Source organism: Anolis sagrei, chromosome 2 (genome assembly GCF_037176765.1).
Source record: "Anolis sagrei isolate rAnoSag1 chromosome 2, rAnoSag1.mat, whole genome shotgun sequence".
Taxonomy (NCBI): Eukaryota; Metazoa; Chordata; class Lepidosauria; order Squamata; family Dactyloidae; genus Anolis; species Anolis sagrei.
This window is the reverse complement of record NC_090022.1, coordinates 149,066,833-149,089,011: the sequence shown is the minus strand read 5'-3', so window position 1 is coordinate 149,089,011 and position 22,179 is coordinate 149,066,833. Positions and strand designations below refer to the sequence as shown.

At 41.0% G+C, this 22,179-nt stretch overlaps 1 protein-coding gene across 2 annotated transcripts in view; it reads right to left on the bottom strand.

The window, feature by feature from the left end:
• The window catches only part of RAPGEF3 (Rap guanine nucleotide exchange factor 3), a 60,253-nt gene that overhangs the window by 7,799 nt on the left and 30,275 nt on the right, over positions 1–22,179 (bottom strand). For both annotated transcript variants that reach the window (XM_060763818.2, XM_067463952.1), the window contains exons 7-22: positions 21,667–21,751; positions 20,562–20,622; positions 17,509–17,585; positions 15,349–15,495; positions 15,082–15,188; positions 14,546–14,634; positions 13,675–13,753; positions 12,944–13,094; positions 11,140–11,222; positions 8,379–8,418; positions 7,601–7,682; positions 6,764–6,910; positions 5,104–5,201; positions 3,745–3,870; positions 2,977–3,158; positions 593–683 (exon numbers count right to left, since the gene is read on the bottom strand). In XM_060763818.2, the coding sequence (XP_060619801.2) occupies positions 593–683; positions 2,977–3,158; positions 3,745–3,870; positions 5,104–5,201; positions 6,764–6,910; positions 7,601–7,682; positions 8,379–8,418; positions 11,140–11,222; positions 12,944–13,094; positions 13,675–13,753; positions 14,546–14,634; positions 15,082–15,188; positions 15,349–15,495; positions 17,509–17,585; positions 20,562–20,622; positions 21,667–21,751 (1,645 nt within the window). The remainder of the gene's footprint in view (positions 1–592; positions 684–2,976; positions 3,159–3,744; positions 3,871–5,103; positions 5,202–6,763; positions 6,911–7,600; positions 7,683–8,378; positions 8,419–11,139; positions 11,223–12,943; positions 13,095–13,674; positions 13,754–14,545; positions 14,635–15,081; positions 15,189–15,348; positions 15,496–17,508; positions 17,586–20,561; positions 20,623–21,666; positions 21,752–22,179) is intronic.

The following is a 22,179-nucleotide window of genomic DNA, read 5'->3' as shown; positions in this document are numbered from 1 at the left end:
CAAAAATGTATGAATCATAAAGAGAGGCCTTAAAGTTGCTAAAAATAACAGCATGCTATTTTTGGCATCCTCTTCCCAAATTGTAAACGCTTGCATCAGACTCATTGAGGAAGGTGACAACCTCTCACATCCAAAAACATCTTGGCCACATGACAGAATATTAAAATGATCATTGAGGTCTTCAGGTTTAGTTCTGATTCTTGTTTTGTTAACCTAATCTTTCCATTCAGCCATCAGGGATAGCCTGGGATATTTTGGTTTCTGGGGTATAGAAGAAGATTGTGTCTTCCATTCCATGTAATAGAATGAGCTGCTCTGGAAAGGGAATCTATATGTCCTGTACTATATAAGGTAGCAGGTTGATTTAGAAGCTTTAAGTTGGACCAGATATGAGGTACAGCTTCTTCCCATACATATTAACGTTGCAACCTCTCCTTTAGTTCAGCAGTATCCCACCTCTCCAAAAGGACAACATCTGGACTACAGGTTGTGAAATTCAGTTGGTATTTGTGTCAGTAGAATGGCAACCACACCGGCAGCAAGGACTGCTGGTCTAATTAGTTTCTCTTCCCTCTCAACAGCCAACACATACCTCCCATGTCCTTGAAAGACGGCTCACGGCTGAATGGCTCAGTCCAAACATCACTGCAAAGAAAGTGTTCAGGTTCTTTTGGTCCTTTAGGCTGAAGGAAGAGGAAAAAACAAAAGAAAAAAAACAGTCAAGCCAAATTAAGAAGGCAGTCAGCCACAAGGTTGAATCTGAAATGCAGATGTTCCCAACATAAAGCCCAGGTCAAGCTATGGCACGATCTCTACTAAATAGATTATTAATAATTTAATTCTATTTTAATATTGGGCCTTTTAATGCTTTTAACTACATTGTCATTATTTCTATTTGTAAGCCAGAATGAGCCCCAGTCTTGAGGAAACCTGACAAATTGTGTCCTCTCTTTAGGCTTCTAGATCCTCCAGCATGATTCTGTGGTATTCTTAGGCTTTGCTACTACACACAGTTTTGCATGTCCACACAGTGTCTGAGAATGTATCCCCTGTGGATACTGGGATTGTAGTGGGAGGAGGAGGAGACCACCATCACAAGCTGAACATGAGTCAACAGTGTGATGCAGCAGCTGAAAAGCCACATGATTCTAGGCTGCATTAAAAGGAATATAGTGTCAAGATGGAGGGAAGGCATAGCCCTATTCTACTCTGCTTGGACAGAGCTTTCCTGGCATACACTGTCCAGTTCTGGGTACCACAATTCAAGAAGGATATTGATAAATTGGAATGCGTCCAAAGAAGGGCAACTAAAATAATCAAAGGTTTGGAAGCTAAGCTGTAACGAAATAGCTAATTATAAGGTATGTTTTAAATGTGTTTATTAATGTTGGGATATGATAGGTGCAGGCCAGCTGATGTGTTGCCTGAGCTGAGGCATTGCCATAGCAACAGAACCAGCTGTTAGAATGTATCCAAGTTAGAGAAGCCAAAGGGGAGGAGCTAACTGCCACTTGGCAGGAGCAGGCATTCTAAAAGAAGTCAGGTTTCTCTTAGTCAGTGGAGAAAAGTGGAAGTTGGGTTCTGGTGTGTGGACAAACCAAACCCAGGGGTTTAAGTCTTCAGCTTGTGTGTTTAGAGAGTCAATTGGACCTGTTTAAATTAGTAATTAGCTTGTGAGCTAAAGGGAAAAGAAACCTCAGTAGAAATCCATAACTTCAGTGGGGATAGCTGAAGGGAGGAAAAGGCAAGCCAGTGCCTTGAATTGTCAGTTAAGAAAAGAAAGATACTTTGCAGTGAAATAAGTTTAAAACCAGTCTGGTGGAAGTAAAAGCCATACTGAGAGTTATATTGGAAACTGTTTAACTAAAGTCAACTGTAACAACATTTAAAAGGAATACAAGATAACCATAAACCGTTGTACACCTGTGAATCCTTAAATAAATATTTCCTTGATCAGTTCTTTATAATTATTGCCCATTTATTGAGAAGAAGATTTACCTCAGAAGAAGGTGGCTGAAGATATTGGAAGAAAGGATTCTGGTTTGAGTTACTCCTTTTAAAAAGAAGTGCCTCAAGTAAAAACATTATAAAAGTCAAGCCTCAGCTACACGCAACACCACTACTTTAGTCTCCTCATCGCCCTGGTTTTATATATATATATGTCATTTGTTCGTCGTATTTTACACAAGCCTTATGAAAAATGGCTGAAGGAGCTTATTCCACTCCCCAGATTCGAACCACCGACCTTTCTTGAGGGACTCAGACTGGTTTCCAACCATAATATCACATACAATCAATAAAACATCATAATACATATTACAGTAGAACATTAAAACAGCAATTACAATCAATAACTATAATGGTCAGTCGTCACACTAAAATCGTTGCTCATCATCCTCCATCCATATCTCAGGGTGTTGGCTCACTCGTCGAATGCCTGTCTCCGTAACTAAGTCTTCACCTAAATGTCAGGATAGAAGGGGCGGTTCTGATCTCCAGTGGGAGAGAGTTTCAGAGTTGAGGGGCCACCACTAAGAAGGCCCTGTCTCTCATCCCCACCAAACGCGCTTGCGAGGCCGGTGGGACCGAGAGCAGGGCCTCTCCAGACGATCTTAATAATCTTGATGGTTCATAGGGGAGAATACGTTCGGAGAGGTAAACAGGGCCGGAGTCGTTTCTTTTCACAAAATCTCTTTTCACCTGTTGAAACTTGGTGGCAGTAGATCATGCTAACTCTACCCTTCAGATAAAGGATGTCTATGTCCTTAATGTCTTTATACAGTTTCTTAGTTTTAGCAAGTGAACCTAAAGACAGCTTGGGGCAAACTTGTATCATATTGACATCCATGGTGAGTCAGTATTTTGCACCTGGTTCTATCTGGTGCACTCCAGGGTTCCTCTGAAAACAAAGACGATCTCACAAGGCTGCCCTGCTCATTGGCAATAAAGTGCACCTAACAGATGAGGTGTACTTACTGTGCTGCCATCTTGATGAATTTGCGGAGCAGCTGTGCCCTCTTGATAACATCTGGACAAAGACAAAGCTCAGTGGTGACCCAGAATTGCAGCTCATTGAAACGACGCAGAAAACGCTCCAGGTTGGCTGTGGTTGCATTGGGAAACTTCTGTGGCCCAAAAATGTAGTAGACCAGCTCCACCTTTAAAAATACAACAGCCGGGAGAGTCTCCGCTGAACTCCAACCTTAAAAACATAAGGCCGTTTGGCTCAGCTTCCACCTTAGCACATGTGGACTAAGCAGAGCTTGCTACAGATAGCAAGTTGCTTTCAATGAATTCCCTGTTGCAGTAGCTAAGAATTAACTAAGTTCTTCTGGAACTGCACCTCAATAAGGAACAGCTTAATTCTTTCACCACATAACTGTTGCTGTTTCAGGGTATATATGACTTAATCTAGCTTGTGTAATTTGGGTATTTTGAAAATGTAGTTATATATTATTAGCTAATACTGAATAATATGAAAGCATTACAAAAACACTTTCCATTATGGCAACTTGAATTGAAATGCTAAGCAATAATATTTTAAAAAGTAACGTTCTCAAATCTCAAGCCTAGCAGTAAAAGACCTCTGTTCTTCTCCAACTTCTCTGATCTATCCAAGGCAATTGCCAGAAAATGCTGCCCAGTGCCAAGGCCATGTATACAAATACTTGCAAGATTGGGTGTCAGGATAACAAGGTCTCCCAACTCATGGCAACAGATGCTGCCTTCAAATGGAATCCTTACCTGATGGATGCTTTTGAAGAGATTCCAGTCGTGTTCAGTGAGCTGGTTGGCCAGATCTTTGGAACTGATTAAATCTAGGGTTTCCAAGGAACCCACAGTGGGACACTGTTGCTCAGGGTGAGGAGTCTAACAAACAGGGAGAAGGCAATGCTCATGTCATCATACAAGATCCATGCTTCACAGTCTGAACATCTCATCCTAAAATGATGCGGATTGCCTCCTCATTTGGACCACCATTTGTTGGTAACAGGAATAATTTATGTTGGGTGGATAGAGTATGAGACAGCTAATTAACATCCTTTAAAAGTCTCCTTTCCATGAAGTGGGATGACTGGTAAATCCATTACTGCAGAGGCAGTGAATCCAAATTTGGATTTGTTTATTTATTTATTTATTTATTTATTATTTACTTCATTTGTATACCGCTCCTCTCAGCCCTTGGGCGACTCGGAGCGGTTAACAACAATTCAACAGTATACATAGTACAGACAATAGGCCTTTAAAACAATTGCATCACAAATCAATAAACATAACATCAATACAAAAATTACATCAGTATAGCAAATCCATCAGGTCTCATCACTAGAATCAGTATCCAAACTCGTTATCCATTATTCCGTGTTCCAATAATCAATCAATCAGTCACACTGCTTAGCCAAATGCCTGTTCGAACATCCAGGTCTTCAATTTCCTCTGAAATACCAGCAAGGAGGGGGCCGATCTGATATCTGCAGGGAAGGCATTCCACAGCCGGGGGGCCACCGCTGAGAAGGCCCTGCCTCTCGTCCCCGCTAGGCGCGCCTGTGAGGCCGGCGGGACCGAGAGCAGGGCCTCCCCAGACGATCTTAACGTCCTAACTGGTTCATAGGAGGAGATGCGTTCGGACAGGTAAGTTGGGCCAAAACCGTTTAGGGCTTTAAAGGCCAAAGCCAGCACTTTGAATTGTGCTCGGTAGCAAATTGGCAGCCAGTGGAGCTGGTGCAACAGAGGAGTTGTATGCTTCCTGAGTGCCGCTCCTGTTAGCATCCTGGCTGCTGATCGTTGGACCATTTGAAGCTTCTGAGCAGTCTTCAGAGGCAACCCCATGTAGAGAGCGTTGCAGTAGTCTATATATGGGATGTGACTAGAGCGTGGACTACCGTGGCCAAGTCAGACTTCCCAAGGTACGGGCGCAGCTGGCGCACAAGTTTTACAGCCTTTGCAATGTACCGAACTTTTTCTAGGGCCTAACCCTTGGAAGTAATAGAATTCAGTACATGATTGGGTCCCATATAATCAGGAACAAATGAGGTAGGAGCAGTTATAAAGACAAGCAAGTTAGTCATATCTGCCATAGATCCATGTGAAACAGAGACTTACTAGTGTATGAAGTTCTTGAGCAGTGACAGCAAAGAGTCTTTCATTCAATCCCAATGATGTAAACACTCCAAAAGTTTCCATGGGCAATACCTCTTTATCTGCCAACAAATTAGTCCAGGTAAGATACATGGTTGTATTTTCAAATTTCAGCAAGGGGGCAGTGTTTCTTAGAGAATAATTCCAGACTGTCTGTGTGTGTGTCTCCAAGTCACCTATTCACTTATGAATTTCATAGTGTTTTCTTGAACAAAGAGTACTCAGAGGTGGTTTGCCATTGCCATCCTCTGAAATATAGCCAATAGCACTTATTGGCTGTTGTTAGCCTCACATCCAAGTACTAACCAGGGCTGACTCTGCTTACTATCAAGATCAGACAGGATCTTGTGACTTTAGGGAAGGCATGGACAAATTTTATCCCGGCAAGTGTTTTGGACTTCAACTCCCAGAAATTCCAGCCAGCTTACCAGCTGTTAGGAATTGTGGCAATTGAAATTCAAAACAGGGCAGAAGTTTGCCCATGCCTGCTTTACGGCATTTATGACCAGTTACAATTGTCTATTCAAGAAATGAAAAGGTGGGCTATGCTGACTATGATAGTTGCAAACAATCACCATATGGAGTACATGTTCCATGTCCCTAGTCTAGTCCATATTCACTGGCAGGCATCATACATTTGTCTCCACAATATATTAGAGTGTGTGGATTTAAAGAAGGGAAGTCTAACATATGCAAGAGGCCAGTTTGGAAGCATCCTTTTAATATTCAGGGTGGACGTACTTTTGTCTTTGCAAGAGTCTCTCTCCCTCCCCCTCTCCCTCCCTCCCTCCCTCCCTCTCTCTCTATATACACACACACACACACACATACCCATATACATATACACACAAACACTCCACACTTTAAAATGGATTGTTCTACAACTGTGAAATAAAATCTTGCTCTGAATGATGCCACTTGGATGGCATTGTGATGCCACTCAAACACCTCTCCACAAACTTCTTCATAAATTAGTTTTGTTTTTAAAGCAGTGGTGATAGCAATGAGATTTATGAACATACGCATAGATAAATAACAGGTGTGGCATTTTAGTTGTGTTTAAAAGGAGAAGTGAGTCACGTAGAGCATCAATGTCAATTTTAATGTCAACTTTCAATTTCTTAAAATGTTATGGGAAAGAAAACTGAAATCTTTGCAGGCTAGTGTGGAACAATGGTTAATGTGGCCTGAAATTTTAGAAATCGAGGTTCAAGTCCCTACTCAGCTATGAAACATATTGGGAAATGCTGGGAAAATAGATATACGGTAGTTTGACTTGGAGAAATATTGTGTATACATTAGCATATTGCAGTCAAAAAAGAGTGAGAAATCAATTTCATTGGTGTGGGGATAGGCATGATATATTGTTTATTGTCTTTGGTCTTGTGTGTGTGTAGATTAGATATATAGATAAGTCTATTGCTTTTTATTATTTAAGAATTATATATGATATTCAAATATATCCCAAAAAAAGAAGAAAACAGTCTTAGGCTGTCAGTCATGCTTATTGTGGGAACGTGAGTACCATCATCAAGTGGAAGTCTCAGCATCTCCCCACAATTTCTGTTGGACAAGCACACAGTCATTGGCCTATGGGCAACTTGAGGGTATTATGTGTACTAACCCCCTGATGAATTGACCTTGATGAGGATCCAGTCCTTGCTCCAGCCATGACAATCTGACAGTGATGCAAGAACTTCCTGCACTGTAGCATTGACCTGGAGCAGTGTTGTGAGGCAGGAATTGTCTGGTCTGTAGATGTCATACATCACTATATAGGGGAAGGAAAAGGAGAGAATGAAAGGGAGGAATATTAGCACTTCACAGGACATGCTTTGTGTATCTTACGTCTCTAGCTCAATCTATACTATAATTGAAAGTCTTCTTGCCAGTTTGTCTGCTTGTTATGCTGTACGCACCCATACATATGATCACAATAAACAAAACAGAGACACAATTTCATGCAGGGTTTCTCAAATTCTGCTCCTCGGGGTGCAGAATCCCAGCCATTTTACCAGCTTTTAGAAATTGTGGAAGTCCAAAACACTCGGAGGAGCAAAGTTTGAGAAACACTGATCTAATGGAATCAAAAGAAAGACAATTGTAAGGTTTTGGATTTAATCTAACAAGTACTATAGATGTGTCCCGAACAAATACTTCACAAGTCTATATATTTTGCTTTAATCCAATTTGCTATTGATTTTCCAGCTTAGGTTAGAATCAATTAGCCAGCTGGCTTTTTCAAAAAGTGAATGTTTTGGTCTGTTTTGCATGGAACTCTATATGAAACAAATTTTAAGCACCATAAGTGCTCTAACTCATCTTTTTGGTTTTTTTTCAAATCATAAGTGAAATTATTAATATCAGTCTAGGCAAATTTCCCAGTCTCTTATATTCTCCATGAAAGGACTGACAGGCAGACACGTTTGGTCTGTGATCAAAGAAACAATAAGACATTTACCTTTGTCCTTGGCTCGGATGGTATAACTACTGTTCAAGTATGGCTCCTCCTGCCTGGCAAACCAGTCCACCACACTTCGCACCTGGGAATGAGCCAGGGAGGGGGAAAGAAATTGAAATATATGTTTTTAATGACAAGTTTGCAAAACCACTGCTCTTTCTCAATATTCTGTAAAATAAAATGAAAAATATCCAAACTTAAAGAGAAAAGATCTAGATTTGTGCTCCCCATTATCTCATGTAAAGTAGAATGTCGTAATATTTATTCTGTTCATTTATATGTTCTGAATTCTGTCTTATTTCCAGACAAAATGTTTCAATTGGCTTTTTTGTGTCAGGAGCGACTTGAGAAACTGCAAGTCACGTCTAATGTGAGAGAATTGGCCCTCTGCAAGGACATTGCCCAGGGGATGCCTGGATGTTTAACCATCCTGTGAGAGGCTTCTCTTATGTCCCTGCATGAGAAGCTGGAGCTGACAGATGGGAGCTTATTATTTATTTATTTACAGTATTCTGCCCTTCTGACCTCGCAGGGGACTCAGGGCGGATTACAATGCTTATTCCACTCCCCAGATTCGAACCACCGACCTTTCGGTCAGCAGTCGTGCTGGCACAAGGGTTTAACCCCTTGTGCCACCAAGTTTCAACAGGTGAAAAGAGATTTTTTTAAATAATGCATACACCTCAATTTCATTTTAGCAAATGCTATTGAACAACCTTAACAGAATGTATCAGGAAGTACTGCAACACAGAACCTTTAGTTGAGGCATATTATTTACCTGAAGTGTTGGTGATGCATTGCTGCTGCCATTTTCTAAGCTGCGAAAAAGGAAAAAGGAGAAGTGAGTCCATTTTATATCTCAACAGCTGTTTGGGTTGGCCTTGGGTGAAGCATATGCAACATCAACTTCGCTGGACAGGCCACATTTTTCGAATGTCTGAATACAGTCTCCTGAAACAGCTACCTTATTCTCAGTTTAAGAACAAAAAAATGCAATGTTGGTGGATATTTAAAGATGGGCTTAAAGTTAACCTCAAAAATGTGGAATAAATACCAAGAACTGGGAAGCCCTGACCCTTGAGCATTGTAACTAGAGTTCAGCTGTTATCAGCGGTGCTATGGATTTTGAAGAGGCACGAAAAGAGAGTGAAAGGGAGAAATGTGTCAAGAGGAAGGTGCATCAAACAAATCTTTGCTGGGACCACTTTCCATCTGGAAATCTATGTCCTCATTGTGAAATGCAATGCAGATCCAGAATAGGTCTATACAGTCACTTATGGACCCACCAGCAAGTTCATACAAATACTTTTTTCATTAAACAATCTGAGATCTGAAGTTTCTCATTTCTTACACAGATTTATAATGTGAGGAACATCTGTTGTGAAGCCATAGTCAGATGGTGAGACAGGAATTCATCATATGTCATAACATTCCACTGCATAATCCAAATGTTGAGAATGGTAGGCTCACTACATATTTCTGGATTACAACTCATTTTCTCACTATCTTTGGCTTCCAGGAGCTGAAGTCTAAAATATCAGGAGGAACAAAGTTTCCTCACATATGGCAAAGACTAGGCATCCTCAAACTGTCGCCCTCCAGTTGTTTGGGCCTCCCATTTCCAGAATTCCTGACTATTGGACAAGTTGGTTTGGGCTTCTGGGAGTTAGAGACCAAAACAGCTGGAGGCTGCAGTTTGAGGATGCCTGACATAGACTATCAATTACTTCCAGAGGGGGTTACTATAAGTGGAAGCAAAGGCAAAAGGCCAGCCAATGAAAGTAGATTCTAGTTCTTGAAATCTTAAATCATAATAAACCTGTTCATTTCTAAGATGGTACAAGATTCTTCATTGTATTGTCGAAGGCTTTCATGGCCGGAATCACTGGGTTGTTGTAGGTTTTTTTCGGGGTATATGGCCATGTTCTAGAGGCATTTTCTCCTGACGTTTCGCCAGCATCTATGGTAAGCATCCTCAGACTCGGAGGATGTTTGCCATAGATGCATGCAAAACATCAGGAGAAAATGCCTCTAGAACATGGCCATATAGCCCGAAAAAACCTACAACAACCCAGATTCTTCATTGTATCAAGGGTGGGCAAAAAAAGAGTAGCATCTATAAGATGATTTATAGGTTATTTGCCATTGTTCTTTAAAGATTTCTGGCTCATAAATGTTTCAGAGCAAGACTCAATAACTCAAAAGTTTTTCTCCCTTTATGTAAAATAAAAAGCAACAAGGAAAAGAAGGAGAAAGATTAGTTTTGTTAATTAAGAACAATCCTGCATTGATCATGTGCTCAGAGGTACCATTTACTAGGCGATCAAAAAAAATGGTTCTAAACTGTGTTCAAAAGTAAGGGGCGCTGGTGATTCAATTCTAAAGTCACTTCTGATTGAAAATTGAAACTTTCCAAAACTTTGGAACGTTCCGAAACCGTTAATGGCGGACGCGCATGCACAACAGGGGAAGACAGTACTGACACTGGGGAAACTTCAGAGACTTCTCTCTCCCTTCAAACAGAAGGGAGGCAGTTGAACCCCTCCCCCAAAAAATAACTTTGTTGCCTTTCCCCTGACTTAGGGAATACACCTGGGTGTTGGGGTCCAGGAGATTTATGAAATATTATAGAGAAATAGTGTTATAATGTTGAAAACACAACCCAAAACAGAACGGAGGCAGTTGAACCCCAAGGAAAAAAACTGTGGTGCCTTTCCCATGACTTAGAGAAGGCACCTGGGGGTTGAGGTTCAGGACAGTTTTTGGAGAGAATAGATAAAAGTGAACCCCCCCCCCCAAAAAAAAAACCCCAGCACTGAAAGGCTTTCTTTCAGATTTCACAGTCACTTTATTATTTCTCTCTCCCCCTCCCTCCCAAACTTTTCCTTCTTTTTCTCCTCTCTCTCTCCCTCCCTCTCCCAAAATCTTTTCTCCCTTCCTTCCTTCTCCAAACCTTCTTTGGCTCCAATGCCTTTGCCTACCTACCCTTTCACCCACCCAGCAGCACCAAAAAAGATCCCAACCACCCTAGTCCCTTCCCTGGCTTTAATGAGCCTTCCAGATGTGCTTGGGTTTATAAGTGCTTGGGTTTATAAGCCCCTCCCTTTTACAAAACATAAGCCCTGATTAGCTGGGGGCAAGCACTTTAGGCTGCACCTCCCAGCAGGCTTACTTTCATCAAAAAGGCTTCCTCATACTTCCAAATCGACTTCTGAGCCATTGAAATCAATGATCCGGGTCACTTCGAAACTACAGGGGACTTCCTACTTGCAAGTACACTTCGGAACCCAGTTCGGAAGTGTGAAACTTCCGACTTTAGTTCCGACATCCACAACTTTCAAATGAACTTGCCCATGCATACACTTTAGCATGCTGTAATTCTAATATCTTGGCCGTAATGTTAATATTTGGCTCCCCCTGCTGAATCTCTGCAATCAAATAAAAAGACAAAAATCCAAGAAGACTGTAATCTTTCCAGTCCTGAATTATCTATTCCTTGTGCATTGTGCACAAAATTTGAAACTGAATGGAAAACTCACATTCGGTTCTTCCGCCGATCCTGCAACTGCTCCTTAAGCAGGGAGCCTAGACGAAAGTCCTGGGCTACACGCTCTGAGAGGTTCTGCAAAAGAGAAGCCAAAACCCATCAGCAGAAGCAGCCAATTCGTATTTGGCTTGTTCAGTTTTATCTCTTTTAAATAAGTGCATTGCTGGTCCATAAAATGAAAAAAGACATGCCTGTCTGAGAACTGTCAAAGTCCATCTCTGTATCCTACTAGTAAGGAGTAATACAACATAGGTCAACATAGAAAGGGGATTGTTCAGTTGTGGCACCCTACTTATGGAATGCCCACCCCATGGAGACCTAACTGATGCCAATACTAATTTCTTTTCAGAAATGGGTTAAGCACGGCTTTTTATTAGCCATTACACACTAAGTTACTTCAAAGTATTATGTGGTTGTTGTTCTTTTAAAAAATAAAAAACACAACATTTTTAGCTCTTTTAGTCTTTCAAAACTGTTTTAACTATATTAAAATAAGCTGTTTTTTTAAAAAATTAAATTGAATATGCATTATTTATATAGTCACCCAGTGGGTTTTCATGGCTGAGTGGGGATTCAAACCATGTCCCCAGAGTAATAGTCCAATGCTCAAACCACCACACCATACTGGCTCCATACATACCAGTTAGATTTCTTACTGCTCAACAACTCCATAAATGGTTTCCAATCTTTCCAAAATCTTCATTTGATTTATCCTTTAAAACCCATGTGAGATTGGCAATTTGGGTTGATTCAGTCCATTGCCCTGTCATTGATGCTTCAGTTTGTTCTTGCTACTGCTATCATAAATTGAAGTACTTCATTTTTCTATTCGGTTCTCCATACCTGTACAGTATACTGGACCTTGAGTGATATAATGGTTTGCGTATTGGAGTATGAATCTGGAAGCCAGAGTTCAATTCCCCACTCAGTCATGGAAACACAGTGGGTGACCCTGGGCAAGTCACACACACCCGAGCCCCAGAAAACCCTGTAATAGCTTTGCCTTGGGGCCACAATAAGTCAGAAATGGTTTGAATACATACAGAACAACTAGACTTTGATCTTTATGTTTTGAACATGTTCTTAAATGCCTTTAAATTGTTTTAAATGTTAATGATATCACCTCTTTATTTAATAGGCTTTTAAAACATTGTGTTATTGTAGAATATAAGCTGTTTAGTTACATTTTAGATTTAACTTACACTCTAAGCTACCTTGGGTCATATTTGTTGGGATAAATGAATGGATAGATTGATAAATAAATAGAAAGGATTGCATCAATTACTTGGTTGATACTGGCCTCTTCATTGCTACAGCTGCTAAGTAAGGAGGAAGAGAGAGAAAGAGATGGACTTTCTCATTTTTGGCTCTGGACCTGATCCACCACTAGTATGTGACTCCCAACTATGATTAAATGTGTTCCTTGGCAGAAGAAAAGCCTGCCCTTGCTTAAAATTTATTGTGGCACTTGTGGACTACAAGTGAGTGAGGGTAGGATGGGATTAACTAAAAATAACCCAATTGGTGGAAAATTCCAATTGGCTACAGTTGGACTCACAAAGCACTGAGCTGCATAAGTCTGCTACTAAGATTTTATGAAGTTCAAGATTTGTAACATTTTTTCTATGAAGACCCAATTTCATAAACATAAGCTTCCTCAAACCTAAACGAACCCCCACTATTATTTTCCAAGTAGTGTATCAATGTGTGTGTGTAGACCTTGTGACAACATATGACTTTCCCTACTTCTTCTTCACCCTACTGGTACTTTTCCTGCTCACTGTCAACTCTGTTACCTGCAAGAAGGCCACAGCACTGGGTTCAGCCTGAAGCAGGCGCCCATACATTGACACCCACTGGTTCACCAGCCGCAAGATCTTCTGCCTTTTGCTCAGGATGTAAGCAGCCTTTTCCTGTTCAGTGCCCTCTGAAGGTTCTGAATGGAAGGTGAATGATAGGTCAAGGAAGCAGAAAGCCATGTGCATAGGAGAGACCTATTCTCTGTTAATGGGCCCTGATAGTAATGGATACGTGTGGGAGGATAAATTATTTATTTCTCATAATGCCTGATAAGAGTATCCCAGTTTCTTTCTAATACAGAAAATTGGTCCTTTTTTGGTACCCAGTATGAAACCCCAAGCTAAATCTCTTTCAGCAGGACTAATGGTATGGACCTATTTTTCCTCTTCATAGGGGCATTCAGGAAAATCGAAATGGCCCTAGATTCCATCCATCAGATGGTCTTTGGAGCACCAGGCCATCAATTCATTAGACTGAAGTTTACATATAATGGGATGTGTGCATGAGCAACTGATGCACAACATCAGTTGCTCATGCAAAGGGGAACTGTCAGTAGGGGATCCTGTCAATGATGAAGGATGCCAAGTGATGGGCTAGCCCTGCCAATGACTCCACAAAGTGAAAGACCAGACTGGGAAACAGACTTCCAATTCAGTGGAACTTCAAATGACAATGCCTTTTTTTCCACGGTCATAATATCCAGAAGACATACAAAAGTGAAGGATATTGTTGGAACAGAGTTCTGCACAGCTGTGGGGTTGGCATGAACACACCATGGGTCAGGAGAAAATCTCCAAGGCCAGCATCTGTGAAAGGAACAGAGATTTCAACACGAGTGTAGACAATCTGCTAACAGGGAATACATGAATAAGTGTCCTGTGGCCATACTCTTACGCAGGGGTCCTCAAACTTTTTAAACAGAGTCCCAGGTCACAGTCCCTCAAATTCTTGAAGGGCCGGATTATAATTTGAAAAAAAATGAATGAATTCCTATACACACTGCACATGTCTTATTTGTAGTGCAAAAACACTTAAAAAATACAATAATTAAAATGAAGAACAATTTTAACAAATATAAACTTATTCGTATTTCAATGGGAAGTGTGGGCCTGCTTTTGGCTGATGAGATGGCATTGTTGTTGTTGTGTGCTTTCAAGTCATTTCAGACTTAGGTTGACCCTGAGCGAGGACCAGGTAAATGACCTTGGAGGGCCGTATCTGGCCCTTGGGTCTTAGTTTGAGGACCCCTGTTTTTACGCCATGACCCAAAACTCCATATCTATGTCAATAATCAGATCATGCATATACTAAAAATGAATGCCCTTTTCCTTTTAATGGGACAAATCCAACCCACCATCAATGAGAGATATGCAAATGGAGATTAAAAAAAAGAAAGAAATAAGTGATCTCTGAAGGCACAGAAAATTACTGGCATTCCAGGAACAAGCTATAGGACAAGAGTACAGACTGCACCAAGACAGGCTCCTGAAAGTCTTGATAAAGCCCCAGTTCTCAACTTTTAATCAGTCTATGCACAAATGGCTGACTTTAAATGCTACCTTGCAGTAACTCTTTCCTTCTAGAATTCTTCGACTTACCTACAGGATCCGAGAGCATGGAATCAGGACGTATGACTTCCAGCAAATAATCAAGTATTTTTTCAGGGGTTCCAGCCATTACTGAGTACCTGAAGGAGACAATTAGTCATGGCCTGAGACAACATAGACTAACGGACGGTAGGAAGACCCTTGAGATGACTGTAAACCAAAACAGGTTTTGAAGCATTTCCTTATATCATTAGGTTTGACAGATCTCCCCCCCCCCCCCCGTGCCCCATTTTAGAACATATGAGAGATTACAGGATTATTCGGTCCAAAGCCCCATTACAACAATAGATTTCCAGTTTTACACTATCCCAGAAGCCATTACTGAAGATTATATGAATACAATCTATGCTTACATGTGTACTGTATCACAGATTTAGTAGTCTTACATCTATGTTTAAAAATTCAAGCAAACAGATGTGCAAGTTGTGACTTGAATAATATTTCATGTGAAATTTCATAGAGATCCTACATAATTCAGAAAACACCATAAAAAAGAGCAGGGAAACGACGGGGAGTGAGTGCTGTACCTACTGCCCCCTGGAGTTCCAGGAAGGTTACTGCCTTGTGAATTCTTCTCCAGAACTAACACTACTTTCCCATGTTCCTTCAGCCGCATTGTGTTGGCTTCAACATCCTAGGGGAAAACAGAAGTTGATGGGTTGGGTGGTATCACATGCACATTGGTCAAGTCTTCTAAATCTGTCAAACAGCTGTTGACCTCCCCCCACCCCCCAAAAAAAGCTCAAAATGTGGCAGGTTTTCCAGACCACAATACAACCCCTTCCCATACCAACCTTGAGGATGCGGTTGAAATCCCGTTTGTCCACACGGAGGAAGTGGCAGTTGTCTTCCCGGAGGATGATGGTGGCTGCACGTGGGGCATCATTCACAAGTGCAAGCTGTCCAAATTCATCACCCTCATGCAGTGTTGTCACCAAGCCCTGCAAGGCAAGGAAGGGCACCTGACCAATGTGGTTCAGTAGATAAAACTAAATATTCTACTGGCAAACATGAGTACCCACCCTTGAGCACCAAAATCACCCATCCATTCACTTGTTTTATATTGCTATCTCTCCTCATTGATCTATCCATCACCAACAGACTTATTTCAATTCTGTCAGGAGGTAGGAAAAATCAATTAAAAATAGCTTGGAGGTAGAAATTATAGAAAAGATTAAGAGGGTGGGAGGAGGGATTCAAGATACTATCCCACTTGTTTTGCACTGGAAATGGACATACACACTCCACCTGTAATAAAAAGCAAGAACTAATATTAATGGGCTCCTTTAATTTGTTGTGCAGTATCTTCTTACACTCAACCCCCATAGGCATATTTATTTACTATTGTATAATTACTGAATTTTTACTATGCTACAATAAGGAAGGAAATGAGATCCCCACATTAGTCAATTACAATATAAATATCCAATAGCATCAAAAGATTAATTGAGAAAGGAAAGGACTAACATAGAAGCTTTTGTGTTGACAGGTCTGATGAAGTGCAATACAACTCACGAAAGCTTATGGAAGAAATCTCTTTCTCCTAGTTAGTCTCTAAAGTTCTTTGGGATTTAGGTCATTTTCCAAGAAATGTGTATGTAATGGGAAAGAGGCAAAATCACTACTCCATCTTACCCTTCTCTGTGTGTGTGCCTATGCACATACACATTTATGTGGACACTCATGCTGTAGAGGTGATCTAAGCCACCTCTACAATTTGGCACATGGAGACTTTTGCCACACAGTGCATGGCCATGTGAATTTTTCAGCATATTCATGGATGGAGGCAATTTAAAAACAAAGACTGGGGAATTGCAGGTATGCTTGGGTCACCTGATTTGGCTGTATTATAAAGAGGAAAAAAGGGAAAGTGTACTCAGTGGACAGCTTGTTAACATAGTGAAACACTAGACTACTGTGTACATTAAATTATATAAAAAGGTAGCATGATCTAATGTACATATATAAAGGGGAAAAAAACATGTAAATAAATATAACCTGGTATTTACATTTTAAGCACTCCCTCACCCTTTTTAACTTGTATGCAGAACACATCATGCGATGTGCGGGGCTGGATGAATGCAAGGCTGGGGTGAAAATTGCTGGAAGAAACATTAACAACATCAGATATGCAGATGACACCACTCTGATGGCCGAAAGCGAGGAGGAGCTGAGGAGCCTTCTAATCAAGGTGAAAGAAGAAAGCGCAAAAGCCGGGTTGCAGCTAAACGTCAAAAAAACCAAGATTATGGCAACAAGAATGATTGACAACTGGAAAATAGAGGGAGAAACCGTGGAGGCCGTGACAGACTTTGTATTTCTAGGCGCAAAGATTACTGCAGATGCAGACTGTGGCCAGGAAATCAGAAGACGCTTACTTCTTGGGAGGAGAGCAATGTCCAGTCTCGATAAAATAGTGAAGAGTAGAGACATCAGACTGGCAACAAAGATCCGCCTAGTCAAAGCCATGGTATTCCCTGTAGTCACCTACGGATGCGAGAGCTGGACCTTAGGGAAGGCTGAGCGAAGGAAGATCGATGCTTTTGAGCTGTGGTGTTGGAGGAAAGTGCTGAGAGTGCCTTGGACTGCGAGAAGATCCAACCAGTCCATCCTCCAGGAAATAAAGCCCGACTGCTCACTGGAGGGAAAGATACTAGAGACAAAGTTGAAGTACTTTGGCCACATCATGAGGAGACAGGAAAGCCTAGAGAAGACAATTATGCTGGGGAAAGTGGAAGGCAAAAGGAAGAGGGGCCGACCAAGGGCAAGATGGATGGATGGCATCCTTGAAGTGACTGGACTGACCTTGAGGGAGCTGGGGGTGGTAACGGCCGACAGGGAGCTCTGGCGTAGGCTGGTCCATGAGGTCACGAAGAGTCGGAGACGACTGAACGTATGAACAACAACAACACCCTTAGATTTAAAATGTGACGTCTTCAGAGATGTATACAAACCTTGTCATGTGTGACAACATTGACTGATCCCTTCCAGATGATGTACCAGGAGGTGGCCTTGTCCCCTTGGCTAAACACTGTGAAGAATGAAAACTCACACATCAGTGCAATGGAAAATGCAGATCAGACATGTGCAAAAATTAATCTCAAGATGCTTGACGGGTAACTTAGCAGACATAAGACCTCAAGAGGAATAAAACACCAGAGACTAGTGAGGAGAATGAACAAGAGGGCTAAGTAGGAATAGTGGAGAAACAAGGCTCGTCTATATTGACTCCTTCTTTCAGGACTGTCTGGAGCAGAGTTGCTCCAGATTGAACCTGAAAGTGGCCGCACACACCATCCGCAATAGTATCCAGCTAATCAAGTCAGTTTGGCCCTGCTGAATTGTCATTTTCTCTTCCTTGTCACCACCACTGCTGCAAAATTGTTGTAGAGCTCCATGAAAGCTCCTGAACTTTGCTGGGACTCTATACTGTCATGAGCAGAGGCTCATATGACCAGGGAGAAGGAAAGGGATGATCCTCCTTCCTCCTTATGCAATGCAGGATCCTCCACTTATGTCCGTATGGGGTGCCCTCAATGACCCAATGAGCTTCAGAGAACTCTACAGTCATCTGGCAGCAGCAACAGTAGTGCATGTGCCAAAACTACCCCCTGATCACCTAATCAGCACAGCGAAAGGTGGGTGGAAGCAGCAGCCTGTATGGACAACAGATTGGTCCACATCAGATGCAGTGCTGCTGTCCACATTGTTCCAAAGCCAAGAAGTTACTCCATTGCCCTATCAGAAAAATTCCTCCACACTGTATTTAAATACAGGCCAATTTCCAATTAAATAACAGCCAGAGGTACCAAGTGGAAGCCATTTCCAAGTATGATTTCTACATTTTCATGGTATTTGATGTGCTGGGTCTTATAGAGGTTTGCATCGAATTAGGTACTTGTGAAGGCCTCTAGGAGTGGTAATTTTTTCACTTATTTTCATTGGCCAGATTTTTCACCACTATTTTGAGGATCACACCTAGTCGTTACTTGGAGGTGGGACCTCTGGTGCGGTAGGCTATATTTCAAACTAAGGAACTGGCAAAACTACTTCTGAAAACTTTATGAAATTGATGAGGTCTCCATAGTTCAACAGGTGCCTAGAAAGCACATACACATACTGAGAAACTTGGGAGGGCTGCAAAAAGAGAACTCGTGTAGCTCATGGGTTACACCTTCCCCAACTTTTGGGTGACTTTATTAGCCTACAGACTACTTGGGGAAGTTATTATCTCTCAGCCTAACTTAGCAAACAGAGGACAAAAACATAAGATAGTCATACATCCTACACTGATCTCCCTGGAGGAGACGCAGGCTCTAAATATAGTACATATATTAATACATAACATGGAAAGCAAATCTAAGAGCTTGTTAAATATATGGTTCCAATACAAGAAAGTACTTGTTCCACCTCCCTCACCCCAGTGTCCATTTTTAGAGCACCAATTGTTTAAACATGAAGATAAATATAGTCAATTTAAGGGGTGGGAAAAGAAAGGGATTTAAACAATGAACGGTTTATTTTTAACAGAAAAATCTATTCAAATGGAAGAATTTAAAATAAATTACAGACAATTAATCCATCATGGTGGCAATTAACACAAATAAATACATTTCAGATAAATATAATTAGAAATGAAGCTTCCCACCCCCAAGAGAGATATAATTATCTGAATCAATTTGCAATGACAAATTTAATCAAACCAAAGGGCAAGTTTCAAAACTAAATTGAATAATTCAGGAAGCAAAATTTGGAACATTAAATGGACTGTGATTAGTATGGGAATTGGATTTAAAGTTCAAATTGGAAGAGAAACAATGAGACTTAATCTTGAAAACCCAAGTGTATAAATCAATTTCAGTACAACTGAAAATACTTTGAAAATTATGCATAGATGGTACTATTATGGAATTTCCAAATTATGTTGTAGAAAGTGAGGAGACATAGGGGATTGAAGCCACATATGGTTAGGATGCCCAAAAGTACCAAACTTTTGAGATGAAGTTCTAGACAAATAGTGGGGGAAACAGTACATTTAAGGGGAGCTCTACTAAGGAATTCTGTATTTGAAAGTGAGAATAAAGATTTGGTAAATTAAAATCTTATATCCCCCAAGTTATCTACTGCAAGACTTGAAATAGTAAAAAGTTGGGGGGAAAAACTAGAGAATTAAACAATAAGGAATTTGTTAAACAGGATATAGGCTATAGCACTATTGGTAAAGCTAACTTATAACCAAAGATTAGCAAAAGGAGAAATAGAAAAAGGTCTATTTGAAAATACATGGAAGCCATTTATTAGCTTCAGATATATAACTAATGGCAAATTCAAACCATCTACTGATCAAGAAAACTGTGAATGAAAAATTAGAAAATATATTAAAACGATTAAATGTATTGGGTGGAACAGATTAAGCAGTAGTTTTGTTTTTGTTTTTTTGCCGTGTCAGGAGCGACTTGAGAAACTGCAAGTCGCTTCTGGTGTGAGAGAATTGGCCATCTGCAAGGATGTTGCCCAGGGGACGCCCGGATGTTTTGATGTTTTACCATCCTTGTGGGAGGCTTCTCTCATGTCCCCACATGGAGAACTGGAGGTGACAGAGGGAGCTCATCCATGCTCTCCCCAGATTTGAACCTGCGACTTGTCGGTCTTCAGTCCTGCCAGCACAAGGGTTTAACCCTCTGCACCACTGGGAACAGTAGTATAGAACTGACAAGAGTTGTATTGTATATAATACTATGCAACTGATGGGGAAGAGGTGTATGTCGGGGAAAATCACATAGAAAAATAAAAAAAACTAGAGTATAAATGCACTCTGAGACTCAGAACACCTCTATAAAAGGATGTACCCAGTTGTTGTTTTTTTTTTAAAAAAAAAACCATTTATATCTTGTCCTTAAAAAAAGTGGAAAAAAACATGGAAAGCAACTCTGGAATACTTTTCCAGATATGTCAGGAAAAGAAGGTCAATCTTCCAAAGGGATTAAACAATCGACAGACTACTCACACACAGTTCCTGCTTTTGTATGGGATTCAAACAGCAAGACAGCAGCCAGTTCTCTCTTCACCTGGAACAGAGAGGAGACAGACAGTGAGTGCTTCTTGTAACCTTGTTGACAAACACAGGTAGAGCAGGAAGGCAGCATGTGATATAAGCCAAACATAAGATGGTTCCACTTGATTTCTCCATCAACTTCTATTGTATACACTACAATTAGGTAGAAAAAATGTCAGGAAAGGAAGTTCTGCCTGAACATTAGGGAGAACTTCCTGTGAGAGCTGTTCAGCAGTGGAACTCTCTGCCTCGGAGTGTGGTGGAGGCTCCTTCTCTGAAGGTTTTTAAACAGAGTCTGGAGGCCATCTGTCAGGGATGCTTTGAATGCAACTTTCCTATTTCTTGGCAGGGGATTGGACTGGATGGCCCACGAGATCTCTTCCAACTCAAGGATTCTATGATTCCAATTCTAGTATCCATGGGAGATATGTTTTTGAACTTACAGCAAAAACAGGAAACTGTGGATAATAGCTGAAATAGTAAAGCTACCATAGATTCACCCTACAGGACCTAGAACATTCTTAGAGATATATCCTTTTCAGGTATTGCTAAGTTCTTCAGGCTAACTCTAAGATAACTTCTATCCGGATCATAGCATTGAATCACATGAATGTCTCAAAAATTGTCCAGTGCTGCAGGGGGAGGATGTTGGCTGGCTGGTGGAAAAACTCTGGACTTTACTGGTAAGGAGCCACTTGTTTAGAATACCTTGGAATGAGGCAATGTCTTGCCCATTCTCAAAAGATAAAATCTCAGCCTCCCAAATTTCTTGATGAGGCAATCTCATGTTGTGACAAGTGGGGGAAACAGCCTGGATGCACCCTACTTTCAAATGAGTGATAAATGGGTTAACAGAGATGAGTGCATAATTCCTCATTTATTGCTTATGGCCAGTGATCAAGTTGGACCAAGTGGAGAAAGGACAACCTCACAACCTCTGAGGATGCTTGCCACAGATGCAGCATCCTCTGTCAGGAGAGAATGCTTCTAGAGCATGGCCAGATAGCCCGAAAAACCTACAACAACCCACTGGAGAAGGGACTGTCTGCATACTCACTGAACTGGAGAGATGGGCCACGGCCTTGATATGCAGCAACTCTTCAAAGATCAGTGCAAGCTCCTCATCTGTGCGCTGTCCAGGGCTAAAAGAGAAAGTTCAAAATACTATACACTGCATTATTTTCACATACACCTGTATACCTGCAAGACGCATTTGTACTCCCCCAAGTCTGTCTGCATTCTGACTCATTCATATCCAAAGATCATTACACATACAATAGGCCCTTCACATTTGTGGGTTTAAATTTTGTTGATTTAATTCTGCACAGATTTGATTACTATGTTCTAAGAATCCATAGGTCCTCCAGGATTACTCTGTAAACTGCTTCCATCAAAAGGTGACAATAGAGTCATCCTGGAGGACCCAATGATTCTTAGGGAGGTTCCCTCTCATGTAAAAATATAACAGGTTCTTTCATTCACGGGTTGTTTTCTTTTTACATTTAGTGGGGCCTTGCACCCTAATCCCAGTTAAAGTTGAGGGCCTAACATTTAATGTTAATGTTAATAT